Genomic DNA, 18,445 nt, shown 5'->3' on the forward strand with positions numbered 1-18,445 from the left:
TCGGTTTTCTTCCCTGAAAATGGTAATATTCCCTAATTCACAGAATTATTTAAACAGTCAAGTGCTATCACCTCCTGCAATTTTAATAGTATTAACATCTCCTTTTATATGTAGATCCCAAATGTCCTACCTTCTCAAAGTGATGTCTTTCGTTTTAATTCTTGGGACTACTCAAGGTGCCTTTCGATATCGAAGAGCTAGGAACCCTGAGGCGAACATGAACATTGTAAGTTGCTAGGAAATAAATGCTAAGCTGCCGAAATGACAGGGAATGATACTCTTTAACTGGGAAGGGGGGAGCTTTTATTTTAATAGGTCTGCAGTCTATATATTCATTTACTATTCTGTAGCTCAGTTTCCCCTTCACCCTTATTTTGTCCCCGGATAAAAATATATATACATACATTTAAATACCTTTATGGAGGACTTATAAATTCTCTTTTGTATACACGTCCACACATACAAATTCCAGATATAAGCTTAGCTGTAACCATAGACATGCAAACATTTGTGGATAAATACATATTTTTAAATTGTATATGGCTGAGTAGGTAAAAGTTTGAGTGATTAGTAGTTAGGAAAAAAAGTAATGTATAAGACTAATGCTTAGTAGATGTTCTAAAATATCTATTACTGAATGAATCAGTGAACTAGTAAGAAGAAATAGTCCTGAGGTTCAGAGACAATATAAAGGTCCATTATTACATTAATAGGTTAGATTATTATCAGGTTCCATTAACTGACCAGAAATCGTATCCTAAAAGGCTTCCTTTTTCTTTATGTAGAGCCAGATTATTTCCTATTGGGGCTACCCAGATGAAGTATATGATATTGTAACTGAAGATGGTTACATCCTTGGCCTTTATAGAATTCCTTATGGGAAGACAAACAATGACAGTTCAGGTAATATTCAATTCAGAGAAATTTGGTTACTGGGCCCTGAAGGCCTTAACTCTTCCATTTCTTCTTAGTGAGTTTCAGACAAGAAAAGGATTTAAAGATTAAGCATATAGTTAACTTCTCCTACATGTCTCTACATGTCACTAGAAGAGAGCCAGGTGCTCCCCTGGCTTCTTGTTCACAAGGTGGTTTTAGACTGTGATGGAAATTAAGCTGTTCCAAGTGTTCTTTGTGGGTCACTTTACTCATTTCTGTTGATTCTCTCCAATCTCTTTGTTTCAGGAGGGGTTAGAAATGGTAACATGGTAACATAGGTTTAAAAAACGGCTGGTAAAAACGTCCTTCCTTGTCTTTATGGCTGTCTCTTCTAGTAATAACAAAGAGATCAGGTTGGTAGCAAACTCTGGTTCTTTAACTCAACAGTAGGTACATCATTATCCACAAATGAGGTGAAAAAAATAAAGCACTCGAATTTGTCCCTAGGGTTATAATCCTGTATCAGCCACTTACTAGCAGAATCTGTAATGGATTACTTTTGCTTATTCATCTAATTGCTCAAATAAAAGCCAGCCTTTTTTTTTTTTTAGTTTTCTCTTTAGATTTTCTCCGTGAAAAGAATGTTTCTCGTATTATAAAATACCCTCTCAAGTTCTCATTTTAAACATTAAAGTATATTTCACGGAAGATACTAATTTGAAACAACCTCAATCAATGTAATTTTGGATCCTTATAAAGGTCAGAGCTACTAGACAGAAAATGTTAACATATATTTAACATAATTATAGTAATCATTTTTCATGGTATGACCTAATATCATGAATACTGTGATAAAATATTGAAAGGTAATTTAAAAATATAGTAAGTGCTTCAGAGTTGTCTTGAAGCAGTGCTGAAGACAGGGAGTCAGGAGCATGTGATTTATTGCTGGCCTATGGTCAGGAGAAGGTCATGTGGAAATCAGGGGAGGGCAGGGGAAGGAGCTAAGGAAGGATGTGGCTCAGCTAAGTCCAGCTGGAGTCTGATCTCAGGGGAGCACATGGATCCAGGAACTGCAATACCGAAGTGGTCCTGCCCTGAAGTTAGGCAGCTAGCCTTTTGCATTGTCTCAGCAGTTAGTAATTGCTTAAGGCTTCTCGTAGAAAGAGGTGTATTCTCATAGGTGAGGCAATTGCCATTTGCCTGGGGGGCAATCCTACAGAGAGAGGGGCAATAATGAACACTTAGAAAGCAACACCCACAACAGCTAGGAGCATGCTCCACCTGCTTAGGAAAGGAAGTCTAGGTGGGGCACCAAAATAACAGAGTGAACTTCTTGCGTTACTCAGATCCATTTGTTTTTCACATGAAGCTTATTTAATCCAGGTACAGGTTTTCCAGAACTTGGGTAGGTCAGAATACCTGGGGAAACTTGCAAGAGGAGGGTGAGTGGAACAGAGTATGACATCTGCCGTTGCAACTGATCCTAAGGTCATGGCTGGTACTCATAAATTCTGACCTCTACTACCCACTACAGAATCCTCTCCCTCTCAGCCATGTCTCCTGATGTGGCAAGCCAGGCCCTTATCCTGAAGGGCTACTGTGCCCAAAACAGGTCATGGTTGCAGTACTTGTACATTTTACAGGTAAAGTAAGGCATGGGAGCAACAAAAGATGTCCCAGTGAATCACGTGAATGCCAAATATGGTTTTCCATCTTCATTCTGTATCAGAGGCCCTACCTCGTCATGGTGATCAGGGCCAATTATTCCTGCCAACATATCAATTCTTTTCTTTGCCACCCCGCCCCGCCCCACAGTCTTCTATCATGAGGAGCCCAAAGTCTAGCCAGCCAGCAGTCATAGCTTTATTATTAGTTACCGCGTGAACTAGTGGAAGTGTTTTCTGTCTGGGAACGAGGACCTCTAGTCTATAGAGCCTTAAATTGTGAGGACAGAAAGTATAAGCCCTGGAGTGAATTACTGGGTGATAGTGAGTCTTAATCCTACCCCTTTTTTTCTCAGACTCATGTGTTCTACCAATGAGAGGAAGTAGCAATATATTCTGGCCATTTGTTTAAGGTATATAATGAGTCCTTAGGATAGGACCCATGCTTATGGGATGTCATCTCCCAGATGGCATCTCCACTGGGTGGTGGTTTCATTGCTTGGTTGGGTTGGCAGCCTTTTGTTGGTAGTTATGTGATAAGACCAGTGGCCTTCCAAGGCCATAACGCTGATGAACGCACCGTCTTTGACCTGCAGTGAATCCCTTTATCTGAGGTATGTCATGAGGGGCTCCATATTTATAGACCAGACACTCCATGAACTCTTGAAAAGTAGTGCTGGCAGGCTGTGGTCCTGGGTGGAAAGAAAGGCAAATCATAGCCAAAATATATCTCAATCCCTGTCATAGTGAACTGTTGCCCTTTCCAGGAAAGAAAGGGTCTGGTGCCCCCAACTGGTCTCCAAGTGGCTGGTTTGGTCTCCTTGAGGGCAGGGTACCCTGTGAGATTTCCTTTGCAGGCAGGTCAGACATACTTTCCTAGTCGCCTTGGTGAGGCACCCACACTGGGGGGCCAGGTTAGTCTACATCTCTCTCATCATGGCTACTCCTTTTGTGAGCCCACAGCACAGCACTGGAGTGGTTAAGACCAGTGTCTGGCTGACATCTACTGGTTGAGACATCCTACGCACTTTTGGTTGGTTAGTGTATCCTATGTAGTGCTCGTTGCCCTCCCTGTGCCCCCCGGCCCCGCCCCGCACCACAATTGAGTATTGCTCTGGAGGGCAAATGGGGAAAGGATCAGAGGAGAGCGTCTTGCCCCTCCTGCAATAACTGTTGTTCCCTCTCACAGATCTGCACCACAATGGACACTTTGGCAAGACTCTTCCCAATCTTTTCTGTGAAGTTCATGTAGGGGTCATGGGACAGAGCTTGCAGGAGGATATAGACTTCCCCTTTTCTACTGAACCCTGTCCTTCACACTGTCCTTGGAGCCTATCCCTGGCCTTCACTAATTCTTCAATTATTCTACCTAATCTATTCAGATTGTGTCTTCCGCATAAGGGAGGGCTTATGTCTCCTTTCTCCTTGTAAGCACCTGTCTCTCCTCAGATTTGAGGCCCGATTTTTGCTCTGTGAATCAACTCTTTGATGAGTTTTTTAAAAGTCATAAATTTGAATGTAGTTGTTTGTTTGTGTTTTTTTTTTATAAGAGTGGGAGCAATACTTTTCCAGTTTATTATACCTCCCAAGATGGAAGTCGAAGTTCTCCACTTCTGAGTTTTTAAATTTTTTTTTAAAGATTTTATTTATTTATTTGAGAGAGAGAGAATGAGAGAGAGCACATGAGAGGGGGGAGGGTCAGAGGGAGAAGCAGACTCCCTGCTGAGCAGGGAGCCCGATGCGGGACTCGATCCTGGGACTCCAGGATCATGACCTGAGCCGAAGGCAGTCACTTAACCAACTGAGCCACCCAGGCGCCCCTGAGTTTTTAAATTTTGATGATATCCTCATCAGTGTATTTTTTTCAACTTATTAGATGAAATATCCTCTGGGCTCACCCAAGGCACATTAATCAATTGGTGGGTGTTCTAGTTTTATTTATTAGATTAGCATACCTATGTCTTGAGCCTCTGTATCTTTTTCCTTCCCAATCTGCTTTGCTATTCTGGAATTTTCTAAGCTTCTGAGAAATCTTGGCAGAGTGTTGAGACTGACCTTTCAACCATTGCCAGTGTGTAAAACCTTGCATTGTAGGATATATACATATCCTACATAAGATATATATATATATATATGTAAGATATATATATCTTTCCTTTTTTTCTATCCAACACTTAGGCATACTCTTCCAGATTTTGTAGCTCTTTTAGTGTACAATCTCTTCTCTCCCTCAGCAGGCCCAACACTTCAGTCAAGCCACTGGAGAACTCAACCAGCATTAGTGATTGAGTATACAGGAAGGGACTGGGGTGGATTTTGAGGAGGAAAAGCCTTGTTCTGAAAGATATCTACGTCAGAGTTTTCTAACAAAGAGGAGTGGGTCACTCTATAGTCCCAGTGAGTTCAGGGAAATTTGGGACTCGAGCTTCTAGAGTTCTTCTATTCAGATAGTCTCATCTCAAGTCTCTGAGTCCTCCTCCCTATCAAGGCCCTGAATATGGGATGGGTTCTTCCCAGTGCTGAGAATTCAAACTTCCTGAGTTCTACTCTCCTTACAATTAGTTCAAGACCATGATTTTCACCTCAGTTTGCCCTCTGGCAGTAGAAGATGAGGTGTTGAGGTGCTATCAGAAAAGTCTTAGGACTTTCACCCTTTGCTTTGAATTGGTGATTGATTGCCCTGATCCTGTAATACTCTCTCTTTAAAGCATGATTGGCACTCAGCAACAGCTACCCAGACCTCATAATCCTATTTCCTCTGTACCTCTTAACTGTGAGAGATACTGCACAAGCCAGTCATTCCTATCCTGTGCCATCACAGGAAACATGAGTATTTTAGCCCCTGGAGTGCTACAACATGCAAGGTTCTGTCAGTACTCTCCCTACAATTAATGATGTCAATGGTGCGGTCCTCAATGTCAACCAGCCAGCCAGCAAGTAATCCAACTCCACAATCCCATCCACAAATGTCTGCTTCCTTGGTCACTTTTAGTAGTAACTCTTAGGTCAGGTTCCCTAGAAACAGAGCTTGTGACAGGGATTTGAGTGCACATGATTTATTGAGGGGATCTCAGGAAAAAGGAAATGGGGGAAACAGAAGAGAGCAGAGGAAGAAGTTAAGTAAATATGTGGTCTCAACTGGATTCTAGCCTCACCCTGGTCTCTTGAGGAAATACAGAACATGAAGTACATCAGAGCTGGTCCAACCCTGAAGCAAGGGAGTCAGCTTTTTGTACTTTTGTGTCAGTTGGTCAGAGAGGAGATTGTCTCCTTCCTCCTCCAGTGTGGGAGCTCCTATTTAGCCAATAATGCCAGAAGTACCTCTCCTGAGAAGGAACAGCTTCTTTCTTTCCACACTCAGCGTGGAGTCTGCTTGAGAGTCTCTCTCTCCCACTCTCTCTGCCCCTCCTCTGGCCCTCTCCCTCTCTGAAATTAAACTAAATTAAATTAAAGTAAAGTAAATTAAATTAAAACATATATGAGTGCTCACATTACTATTAGATATTTGAATGTTCTAATCTTAAAAGTTAATATATTTAAGTGAGACATAACCTAATTGTACACTTGGTCATTTGAAAAAAGCTCTTTGTAAACTGTGCTAAACAACTGACATACAATGGGATTAAACATTAATAATTTACCCTATCTATACAATATAAAATAAAAAAAAATTTTTAAAACCTCGAACTGTCATGTTTTGAAAGATTGAATTTCAGATGAGATATTTATGCAGATACTACAACATTTAAAAAGAAATTCTCTGCATTTTTTTTCTAGCTCAGAGGCTTGTTGTATACTTGCAACATGGTTTATTTACATCTGCCAGCAGCTGGATTTCAAATCTTCCCAACAACAGCCTGGGCTTCATTCTAGCAGATGCTGGTTATGACGTATGGATGGGGAACAGCAGAGGGACTACCTGGTCCAGGAAGCACACGTACCTCAAAACAAATTCCAAAGAATTCTGGGCCTTCAGGTACAAATAACATCAAGTAATGTTTCGTTTTATTTTATAAGTGTGTCAAATATTTTGTTTTGTGTTTGAATGAAATAAAGTAGAACAGAAGTATCTTTTCTCAATCAGGTCTTTTAACAGACCATAACAATTTGTGTCAATTTTTGCTTGAAAATTAAAGAGTGATTGTTTGATCTTAAGCATGTTTCTTGTTTTTCAGTAATAACCTTTATTGGCTAACCCCACCCTTCCTTTAACCATTGTTTTATCCCACAACCTATATTAGTTTATCTCCCTGTACGTAGAATAAACAAACAGCATCTTTATAAGACTATCATGGGACTATTTTAGTTTCTTGACTTTGTGTTCTCACATAAGTCTTTATTCAGTAGATACATTATGCCATGTAACTTCCTTTTTTTTAAAGATTTATTTATTTATTTGAGAGAGAGTACGACTGTGGGGAGAGGCAGAGGGAGAGGGAGAGAGAAGCTCAAGCAGACTCCACGCTGAGTGCAGAGCCTGATGAGGGCTCGATCTCACAACCGTGAGACCACGACCTGAGCCGAAATCAAGAGTCAAGATGCTTAACCAACTGAGCCACCCAGGCACCTCATAACTTCTTGATAATATGTAAAGAGAGTTGAAAATTGTTTCATGCACTTACTTATTCATCATCTTCAAGTGTTAGCATCACATTAGAAGCAAGGGGATTTCAACTTCCCTTTTTCTTTTGTAGTTTTGATGAGATGGCAAAATACGACCTCCCAGCCTCCATTGACTTCATTGTGAAGCACACGGGACGAGAGGAAATATTTTATATAGGTCATTCCCAGGGCACCACTATTGGTATGGCAAGAAAGATTGTCGCTATAGTCCACAATGACTGTTGTAGAGTTTGCAGACACACCTCCTAAGGACATGGGCAAGCTCCCCAAGCTACAAGTGACACAAAGCAGAGCTCTGAGAGGAGCATCCAACAGCTGGGCCTGGGAAGCTTACCCCCTCCTTACTTCTACCTTATCTTCTTCAGTCACAAAGAACTCATTGTAATAACAGGTTGTTGGCAGTTGTCTTTGTTTCCAAGTGTTCAGAAGTTGGATATCCATCTTGGGATCAAAGTGAAATCATAACTACAACTTGTTCCACAAATAGAAATTTCATACTTATTATTATGGTCATTTAAGTGTGGCATAGGGCCTCATGAGGGAGAGACATGAGAAGGCCATTTATGTTATGCATTTAGGACAGATTAAACTTTAGACCTACACGAAGATGAGCAAAGTCTTCATATGTTTAAAGAGACTAGAAAAGAACTTCTGTCAGCTCACAACAATGCTTCTATCTAATGCGTGACAACTTCACTTTCAGAAAAGAAAAAAATTCTCTAAAACCCAACGTAATTCTCTTACATGGTGCGGTAAACCTTCTTACTCCCACTCTCTCTACTGTGGAAGTTACAAAGACTATTTTATAATAGCAGCCAGTATTCACTGAGTCTTTTCTAGGCTGAAAATGATCATTTTCTTATAGGAATAATCCACTTCCTGCTTTAAAAAAAATTTGTTGAATAACAGTCTAATCCAATTTTCCATAGATTTTTTTCTCTGACATTTATTAACCATGTGTGTGACTTGGAGTCTGGATTCTCCAGCTGTTCAGTTATCTGGAACCAGGAATCTTGGAAAATTATTAAATAAAAAAAAAGTGGGTTATGTGCTAGAGTTTACTGACTCATAATATGTTATATGATTCTTTGGTTGTTTGCCTTCTTAGAACTCAGAAAACAGAAAAGCTATAAAAATAGAGATGTGCAAGAATGTAGCTTGATAAGATGTCACAAAGGGGAAAACTATTTGTCACATTAATAACTCTAAACTAACAATAAAATACAAACTAGTGTTTGGTTATCTTCTGTACAAGAAGGCAAGGATATTTTGAAATATATTAAAAGTAAATATTGAAATAATTTGACATGTATTGAATCTCTCACCTAAAGTGTAAGATTCAAATATCAGAAAAGCTCACTAACTTATTTTCAGCATTGCCAGTTATAGAAATGTTCAGTATTGTTTCTGATTTCTCAACTGTGGGGTTATAAGACTCTTTTAGTGTTGATTTATCATTATTTATGGCCTAGACATTGTTTTTAATACTAATCATCAGTATGCTATTGTGATCAATATGCATGTCTCATACTGGGTGACCGATAAATGTTTGATAAGGGAATTAAGAAATGAATGAGTCAATTAAGTGGTCATAGCATACTGAATTTACTCTTACTTGTCATGATGTCATTTCTTACATGCTACTAATTGTGTAAGAATAGTTCATTTCTGTCTTATTTTCTTTCAGCTTTCATAACGTTTTCCACAATACCAAAGATAGCTGAAAGAATCAAAATATTTTTTGCCTTAGCTCCAGTTTTTTCTATTAAATACTCAAAGAGCCCTTTAATTAAAAGGGCATACAAATGGAAGTCAGTGATAAAGGTATGTTATTCCTTTCCTTTACGTAGTTGATAATCCAAAATGACAATGTTTCTGTCCTTTCAAAATAAAAAGTCTTGACTATGTTTGTATGAATTTTATTTTCTGGTTTCAGTGACACTGGATTCTTTCGTTTTTACAAAGGAATAAGATTTTACTTATAATACCTTTGGACATCTCTTTGTGGAGGAAAATCCAGTAGTCAACTTACCTCTATCTCCTGCTTCCAAGTTTTGTCCTTAATATAAATTTTTTTAAGACTTTATTTAATTATTTATTTTAAAGAGAGAGAATGCAGGAGCGAGGGGGGGAGGGGCAGGGAGAGGGACAAGCAGACTGCTCTGAGTGTGGAGCCCAGCACGGGACTCCATCTCACAACCCTGGGATCATGACCTGAGCCAAAATCAAGAGTCAGCCACCTAACCGACTGAGCCACCTAGGAACCCCTCTAATTTAAATGTTTTAAACTAATGTGAGACAGTGCATTTGATTATAAATATAATGAACTCATTGCACCATTTCTTGATTAATTATTTTGGTCTTTCAAATATGAATAAAGTAAATTTGTTTTACAGGCTTTTTTTGGCAACAAAGACTTCCTACCTAATACCTCATTTAAAAGATTTGTTGGTTCAAAGCTGTGTACACTGAAGACTATTGGTAAGATTTGCCGTGATATCTTGTTTATGATATATGGATGTGACCTGGAGAACTTAAATATGGTGAGAACAAGTTGAATTTGAAATGTATTTTGTCAATTTTTAGAAAGCAGCTCTTAATAGCACTTATTTTATGCCTTATGTGTCATTTTATGATTTATCCACATATACTAATAGTTAGATTCTTAGCCTTTCTGGTTTTGGAACTATACCAACATTCTGAAACTAATCAGCATGAACATGCAGGGATTATTTTGCAGTCGAATTTGTCTTGCCTCTGTAAAGAACAGAGAGCAGGTGCTGTGCTGGGTCTTTTTATTGGCCTTTACTATTGGGTGTTAGTTTCCCGAAGTTTCTTGTATTTAAGTTGTCTTTTATCACTTGTTTTTCACAACTCCTGCTCTTATATCTTGGTTCCTAACACTCCTTCCCTTTCTTGTTGACCCTTTTGTAATTAGCATTAGTGCCTGTGAAATATCTTACATGCTTCTGGCATTCATCAAAATTCCTGGAGTGGGAAACTGTTTAAGGGCTCAAGCTACTATTACCAAGCCCATATGGATTGATTGTACATAGATGTTGTTACAGATGTAGGCATTCATTCTAAGACTTTTTAAGCACATTAAATTAAAAATCCAGATTGGGCAAAAGCAGCTGTGGCATTTAGACTACTGGTTGTTTCCTGTACCTGTACCATTTAATAATTTCCCAGCAAGAATCAATTTACTCATTCAGAGAAAGAGAAGTTGTCAAAATGTCCATTCTTACCAGCTTAGTCCATAGATTCAGTGCAATCCTAGTCAAAATCCCAGCAAGCTATTTTAAGGATATTGACAAATGACTTCTAACATTTATGGAGAGAAGCAAAACCCAGAGTAACCAACAGAGGATTGAGGGGAAAGAGCAAAGTTGGAGGATTGGTACTATTGAACTTCAAGACTTAGTATTAAACTACAGTAATCTGGACAGTGTGGGATTAGTGAAAGAAGAAACAAGAAGATCAGTGCAACAAGACAGAGAGCCCAGAAATAGAGCCCTATAAATATCAACAACAGATCTTTGACAAAGGAGAAAAGGCAGTGTAATAGAAAAACAATAGTCTCTTCAACAAATGGTGTTGGGACAACTAGACATCCACATGCAAAAAAAGTGAATCCAGACACAAACTTTATACTCTTCACAAAATTAACTAAAATTTGGATCAAAGACCTAAATGTGAAATGTGAAACTATAGAAATTCTAGAAGATAACACAGGGAAAAACCTAGATGACCTTGGGTGTGGCAAGGACCACCAGAGTGGTACATTTGTTACAACTGATGAACCTACATCAACACATCGTAAGTACTCTAAATCCATAGTTTATGGTATGGTTCACTCTGGTGTTCTACATTCTGTGGGTTTTAACAAATGTATAATGACATGGATCTACAATCATAGTATCATAGAGGATATTTTCACTGCCCTAAAAATCCTCTGTGCTTTGTGTGTTCATTCTTCCCCACTTAAGTCCTGGCAACCACTGATACCACTGATCTTTTTACTGTCTCCCACAGTATTGCCTTTTCCAGAATGTCATGTAGTTGGAATCACACAGTTTGCAACCCTTTCAGATTGCCTTCTTCCATTTAGTAGCATACATTTAAGGTTCTTCCATATCTTTTCCTGGGTTGGTAGCTTAATGAATTTTAGTGCTGAAAAATATTCTATTGTCTGGATGTACCATATCTATCCACCTACTAAAGGACATTTTGGTTCAAGTTTTGACAATTATGAATAAAGATGCTATAAACATCAATGTGCAGAGTTTGCATGAACATGAGTTTTCAACCCCTTTGGATAAATACCAAGGAATGTGATTGCTGGATTGTATGATAAGGATACATTGTGTTTTATAAGAGACCACCAAACTGTTTTCCAAAGTGGTTGTACTACTTTGCATTCCTACCAGCAGTGAATGAGAATTCCTGTGGCTCCACATCCTAACCAGCACTTGGTGCTGTCAACGTTTGGGACTTTTGTCATTTTCATAGTTGTGTAGTGCTATCTCATTGTTCTTTTAAGTTGCATTTCCCTGATGACATATGATGCAGAGCATCTTTTCATGGTCATTTGCTATCTCTATATCTGTTCGGTGAGGTGTCTGTTAAGGTCTTTGGCCCATTTTTAAATCAGGTTATTTATTTTCTCATTGTTGAGTTTGAAGGGTTCATTGTACATTTTGGGTAACAGTCCTTCATAGATATGTCTTTTGCAAATATTTTCTTCCAGGCTGTAGCTTGTCTTCTAATTCTCTTGATACTGTCTTTTGCAAAGTGGACGTTTTTAACTTTGATGAAGTCCAGCTTGTCAGTTATTTCTTTCATAGATTGTGCCTTTGGTGTTTTATCTAAAAAGTCATCACCAGACCCAAAGTCAACTAGATTTTCTCTGCTATGTTATCTTCTAGGAGTTTCATAGTTTTGAGTTTGACATTTAGGTCTGTGTTCTATTTTCAGTTAACTCTTGTGAAGGGTGTGGGGTCTGTGTCTCAACTCTTTTTTTTTTTTCCTTTTCCACGTGGTTGTCTAGTTGTTCCAGCATCATTTGTTGAAGATACCAGTGTTTCTCTGTTGTATTGCCTTTTCTCCTTTGTCAAAGATCTGTTGACTATATTTATAGGGGTCTGTTTGGGGGCCCTCTGTTCCATTCTATGGATCTGTTTGTCCATTCTTTCACCAATACTACACTGTCTTGATTACTGTAGGTTTACAGTACATCTTGAAGTTGTGTGTGTCAGTCCTCCAACTTTGTTCTTCCCTTACAATATTGTGTTGGCTGTCCTGGGTCTTCTGCCTCTCCATCTGAGAAGCAGTCTGTTGATATCCTTAAGATAACTTGCTGAGATTTTGATAGGATAACATTGACATTATATGTCTTGTTCACTGATTGAGGTTCCCAGGGACCATGTAGGCAGTACAAACCTAGATGACAGATTGACTTGAATGCTGTTCTGTTTCTGATTGCTTCCTTGGGAGTTGTGTAGAATTTCAGGAGCCCAGTTAATCATGGAAAGGGTTTCTTTTTAAAGTCTCCTAACTGCCCTTGGCAGGTTCTGGGCTGATTTTTTTTTCCTGAACTAGCTGAGTTCTCACAATGAAACTTCAGATTCTCTGGGATTGGCAAATAACTTGAAGGAAAACTGTCTTTAGTACCTTGCTTTTTTGAGGGTTTTTTGTTTTTTCTTTTCCATTTTTCCTGGTAATTTCTTTCAATCTTTTCAGTTCTTTAGTGCACAAAAGGGGTGTGTGTGTGTGAGTCCTAAGAGTTTTGATTGTTTTCAGTATGGGATGACAGACTACATAACTTGGAAATCCAATAATAGCTTCTACATTAATGCAAAAATTACACATTTAGTAAGTACATTTGTGTCCTTAATTAAAATATAATTTTATCTTTTAATTTATATTACTTAAAAATAACTTTAAATTTAATTGAAATTATTTAGTGTAGTAAATATCAAAGATTATGCTTTCTCCAATTGAACTAGGTATAAAAATAATTTTTTAACCCCTCAGAGTCGTGTGGATGTGTATATGTCACATAATCCAGCAGGGACATCTGTTCAAAATATGCTACACTGGAGTCAGGTACAACTTTTCAAGTGCATTTTAGTACAATTTTATTTATACCACTCATGGTTTATCCCATCATTCTGGAAATCATGCCATTGCCATAGGATGATAAATTTAGAAGGATAAAATGTAACAATTACATATGTGTGTAATTATTTATAGTTTATAATATGTTAATACCATAACCTACTAGGTCTTCTAACCCTAAGCAATGATCAGAGCAATATAATTATTTTGTTTTACAAATGAGATAATATGAATTCAGAATAGTAGACTAGCAATCATTGAGGCCATGTTCATCACTTGACTTGCCCAAAGAGTCAGAGCTATTCCTTTAAAAAAAACCTAAGACTAAAAAAAAATAATAATAATAAAAAACAAAAAAATAAAAAAGTCCTAAGACTAGAACACAGGTGTCCTAATGCCTAGTCTCTCACTAGACTACACTCTCTTCTCTGTTCAATTGTGAACTCCACGAGGACCCTGAGCAAGTTTTATTCACTTCTACATTTGCAAGGCCAAGAGCTCTGGGCAAATAGCAGATACTCAAGAATATTTATTGCATGAATATTAATGAAGAAAAAAATCCAGTGTGAATATCATCTTAATGTTGAGAGCCAGGATAATTATCTTAGAAAGAACAGTATACTTGAGATGAAAATATCAGACACTGAATCCTTTCTCTGAACCTTACTGACAGTGAGACACTGAGCAAGCTCATTTAATCTTTATGAAGTCAGTTTCCTTACTTTTAAAAATGGAGTTAATAGTAATGCTTTGACTTAACAAAAATATTATGAGAGTTCAACAGGGTGATGATTATGAGTGTTATTTAAACTTAACAAACACTAATGAATTTACAGTATCATTGAGATATTGGTAAGAGCTTTCTCATTTAAAAATGTTTAAATCTACTAAGTGGTTGTTTTCAGGTAAATTATTAAAAATCTTTAACTTATGTTTAGATTTAGTTCATTCCCGGTGATAGGCCAGGAAAATCTAAGCAACCTTTGCATCTATTCATCCATTGAAACAATATTTATTGAGTACCTACTATGTGCTCTGTACTGTTTTATGCTCAGGGTATATATCATTGGACAAAATAAATATTCCTGTCCTCTTTAAGCTTACATTCTAGTGGTAGATATACAGACAGTAAACATTAAGCATAGCAAATAAGTAAATTATTAAAACTTTAGAAGGGGATAGAAGCTATGGAAAAATAAAGGAGAAAAGGCAAGATAAAAAGATTAGGCATACTGGGTAGTGGGTTGTGTTTTTGAATAGAGAGGTTAGGCCAGCCTCAATGAGATGGTGACATTCGAGAAAAGATTTAAAAGAGCCGAGAAAGTTAGCAATGTGAACAACCTGGAGGAAGAACATTCCAGACAGAGAGAATAGCCAGTGCAAAGCCTTTAGTCAGGAGCATTTCTGAGAGGCATGGCTGAAAGGTCAGTGAGGGTGATGTCAGTGATTAAGGGAGAAAGGAGTAGGGAAAAGGGGGCAGAAATGTACTAGACCCAGAAAGGGACAAGAACATCATTGTGAGGACTTTGGCTTTCTGGCTGAAGTGAGTAGCCTCTGCAGGTTTTTGAGCAGGGAGGGGACATGATATGATTTACATTTTTAAAGGAATACTTAGGGGATGCCTCACTGGCTCATTCAGCAGAGCATGTGACTCTTGATCTCAGGGTCGTGAGTTCGAGCACCACACTGGGGTAGAGTTTACTTGGAAAAAAAAAAAGGGAATGCTTTGGGTGCCATGTTGAGTAGACTGAAGTGGAAACAATGATAAATTAAGGAGCTTACTACCATAATCCAAACAAGAATGATGATGACCTGCATGGGATATGTTCCCAGGAAGGGTGGTGAAGAGGGTTTGGTTCTGAGTATACATGTGTATTGTAAACATGCAGCCATGGACATTTAATGATGGATTCTGAGAGAGGAGAGAGAAGAGAGTCTTGGATGACTCCAGACGTTCTGGCCTAAGCAAGGAAAAGATGCAATTGCCATTAAAGGAGATCGGGACGTTTGGTGGTGGTGTAGGTTTGAGGGACAAATAAGATGTTCAGTTCTGGAGATGTTAAGTGTGAGACATCCCAGTGATTAATTTGAATAAGCAGTTGTGTATAGGAGTCTAGTATTTAGAAGAGACTTACGGAAGATAAACATTTTAAATATGGATGCCACTGAAAGCCAAGAGACTGGATGAGAACACACAGAGTGAGTACAGATGGGGAGAAGAGGAGCAAGGGTGGTGGGATGAGACATAGAAAGATTCAGAGGTCAGGCAGCAGCGGCTGGATGAATACAGCAAGGAGACCAAAAACGAGCAGGGAGTGAAAAATGAAGATCAGGAAATGACAGTGTTCCAGAAACTAAGTGAAGAAAAGCTCTCGAGGATAGAAATGGACACCTAGGTCAAGTGCTGCTCATAGGTAATGTGAGGAAATTCCTCAGAATTAACGAGTTTTACAAATGTTAAAGTCATAAATAACCTCAGCTAGTTTTGTGGCAGGAAAGAGCTGTAGGAGAAGAAGCATTCTTGGGGAAAATCAGGTTGTCCAGAGAGCAGGAAGGTAAAGGAGCCCATCAGAGATGGGTTTTAAGATACAGGCTAATGATGGAATTCCAGATGGTAGAAAGAGTTTTAGGAGTTGGGGGGAGATGGGAGGAGATAAAATGGGGGGGTGCATGGAGACCTGTCAGATTTAGAGTCTCAGAGAAGGTGGGTAAACTGAGAGTCTGAACCTTCCTGCAATGAAAACGTTATTAGGGGAAAAAATGAACGCAATCAGATTAGACCTAATAGGCTCACCGCAGTTAGTGGTGGTGAGGCTACAAGTATGGTAGGTGAAGCAAGGGATTGCTTCTGGATCATGCTCTTGAGTGCTGTTATTTGAAGCAAAGGTGTTTAGGGAAGTGTCATTTCAGTCCTAAAGCACTTAGTCCTAGAAACTTTTTGTTGTTGTTGTTGTTTAAGATTTATTTATTTATTTTAGAGAGAAAGAGAGAGAGCATGAGCACAGGGAGGGGCAGAGGGAGAGGGAGAGAGAGAATCTTCAAGCAGACTCCCTGCTGAGTGCAGATCCCAAGGCAGGACTCAATCCCACAACCCTGAGATCAGGATCTGAGCTGAAACCAAGAGTCAGATGCTCAACCAACTGAGCCACCCAGGTGCCTGTAGACAATTTTGACCTCTGTGGATGAAGCTGAGGATTTCTGGGGACGGCTGATGTTGCCCCAAGCGCACAGGCTCCTTTTAACAAGGTAAAAGGCCTCGGGGAAATGTGCATTTATATGAAGATGACAGAATCACATTCCGTAGATTCCCCTGCCCCCCACTACCTCCTCCCTCTTCCATTTCTTGCCCTATGCAAAGGAAGGGAGAAGCAAGGACGTCTCCCTGCACATATACCCACAGGCCCAGTACAAAGGGGCAGGCAGTACATGAAATGCACACCTCACATTACCAGCTGTGCTGTAGCAAACAGATGAGCATAATCTTGCTTTTAAATTTTTTCTTTCAGCTTTTTAATTCTAGCCAATTGAGAGCTTTTGACTGGGGCAGTCCTGTTCTGAACTTGGCTCATTTTAATCAGGTACATAATTATGTATAAGCTGAAAACTATCTCCTTGATCTGTTCAGATGATGTTGCTACAGAAAAAGGCTCATGTAAAGCCCGAGAGTATAATAACAGAGTGAGAAGGACCAACGGATGAAGATCTCCATGATTTGGCTCCATATTGTCACATCCAACCCAAGGGGCTTTTCCAGGTTTTCTACATATTTTCCAGGTTTTCTACTTATTTTAACAACAAATACCTTGGATAAGCCTGGAGAAGTTTGACAGGCTGTAGAGTATTTCATCCTCCCTCAAGAGGGAATATTGTGTTTATAATATGCGTAGCTCTGTGGTTAGTTAAATAAGAAATAAGAGGCATAATATGGTTCTTGACCCTCAAAAGCTATTGACTGTATTTGGGAAGATAAGACAAACCCTCATTCCACATAATGGAATTTTCCTCATTCCACATAATGAGGAAAAGATAAAAGTTAATGAGAAGGTGGTAATAATTGTATGAGGAAGATGACAGAAATCTTGAAGTATTAGAACCCAAGTCTGTCGTCTTCAAAGTTATTCTTTTCCACCTTAGCTAAACTTCATGCCTAATGTGGTTAGCTTATGTAAAACTCCAAAGTAGAGTAGAAAGATCAAAATCAATAAAATCAGATTTGGCTTCAATTGCCAATGTTTACCATTTATTGATGAACATATTGGCAGTTATACAGCCACGGAAAATTTTGATTGAAATACTTTCACGCCTTATAAATAAAACTGAAATTCCTTCTGAGGAATGTTTGAATACCCTGAATTAGAGCAAACGGTCTAGTTTTGATTTGTATCTGATCTATTTCTAAGTAAAAATCATAATAATGATTCTTTCAATGTTCTTGCTTTTATAGTAGTAATTATTTTAGATTCAGCTTATTTTAAAATTGTATTAATTCATCATTTAAAGAAAAGTAAGTAACACCTTTTATGTATAATTTTCCATGAAAACCCTCTACATTTAGTCCACTTCTCCATTTTATGATGTGAGGAACATGAACGTATCAACAGCAACTTGGAATGGGGGCAATGACTTGTTGGCCGATCCTGAAGATGTGAAAAATCTACTTCCTGAAATTACAAACCACATATACCATAAAACTGTTTCTTACTACAATCATATAGACTTTTTGTTCGGATTAGATGTATATAAGCAAGTTTACCGTGAAATCATTGACATTATCCAAGGCAATCTATAAAGAACTATGGTACTCTGTGTTGAAGGATCTATATCATTTCTCTTAAAATCCAATCACTTTTTTCTTGCTATGCATGTTTTTCCAGTTATTTAAATAAAATCTGGGAATTTTTCCCTATTTTTTTCACTGCCCCAGGCCTTCCATTCATTAAATCAGTGGCATTTATTATATGAGGGAAACGGCAGATTCTAACTCAGCCCAAAGTAGTCTGTTGGGTGTCTACATGCAACATAAGTAACTAAAAGCATAATTTTAAAAGGATGACTTTTTGAAAAGGTGCTTTCTTTACTTCAAAGAAATATGAGTATATATGATATTAAAAGAGTTTGGGAGAATGCTTGCTGATACGAAAGCTAATTTTTGTCTATGC

The 18,445-nt window shown here is 38.4% G+C and overlaps 1 protein-coding gene across 4 annotated transcripts; it reads left to right on the plus strand.

Moving 5' to 3' along the window:
* Positions 1 to 217: 217 nt before the first annotated feature.
* On the plus strand, positions 218 to 18,075 carry LIPJ (lipase family member J). Of its 4 annotated transcripts, XM_021696195.1 has the most exons (10): positions 218 to 226; positions 786 to 897; positions 2,174 to 2,182; positions 6,321 to 6,519; positions 7,238 to 7,347; positions 8,854 to 8,990; positions 9,563 to 9,709; positions 13,203 to 13,274; positions 16,793 to 16,864; positions 17,842 to 18,075. In XM_021696195.1, exons 1-10 carry the CDS (start codon positions 218 to 220, stop codon positions 18,073 to 18,075), a joined length of 1,101 nt encoding a protein of 366 aa, XP_021551870.1. The 4 variants fall into 4 exon arrangements, 2 of the variants coding, with proteins under 2 accessions (XP_021551870.1, XP_044772389.1); XM_044916454.1 differs by lacking the exon at positions 9,563 to 9,709; XR_002480659.1 differs by lacking the exons at positions 218 to 226; positions 786 to 897; positions 2,174 to 2,182; ... (3 more) ...; positions 16,793 to 16,864; positions 17,842 to 18,075 and having other exon boundaries at positions 6,492 to 6,519; positions 8,854 to 8,925.
* The last annotated feature ends 370 nt before the right edge of the window (positions 18,076 to 18,445 follow it).

The sequence above is a fragment of the Neomonachus schauinslandi genome, chromosome 6 (assembly GCF_002201575.2).
Source record: "Neomonachus schauinslandi chromosome 6, ASM220157v2, whole genome shotgun sequence".
Taxonomy (NCBI): domain Eukaryota; kingdom Metazoa; phylum Chordata; class Mammalia; order Carnivora; family Phocidae; genus Neomonachus; species Neomonachus schauinslandi.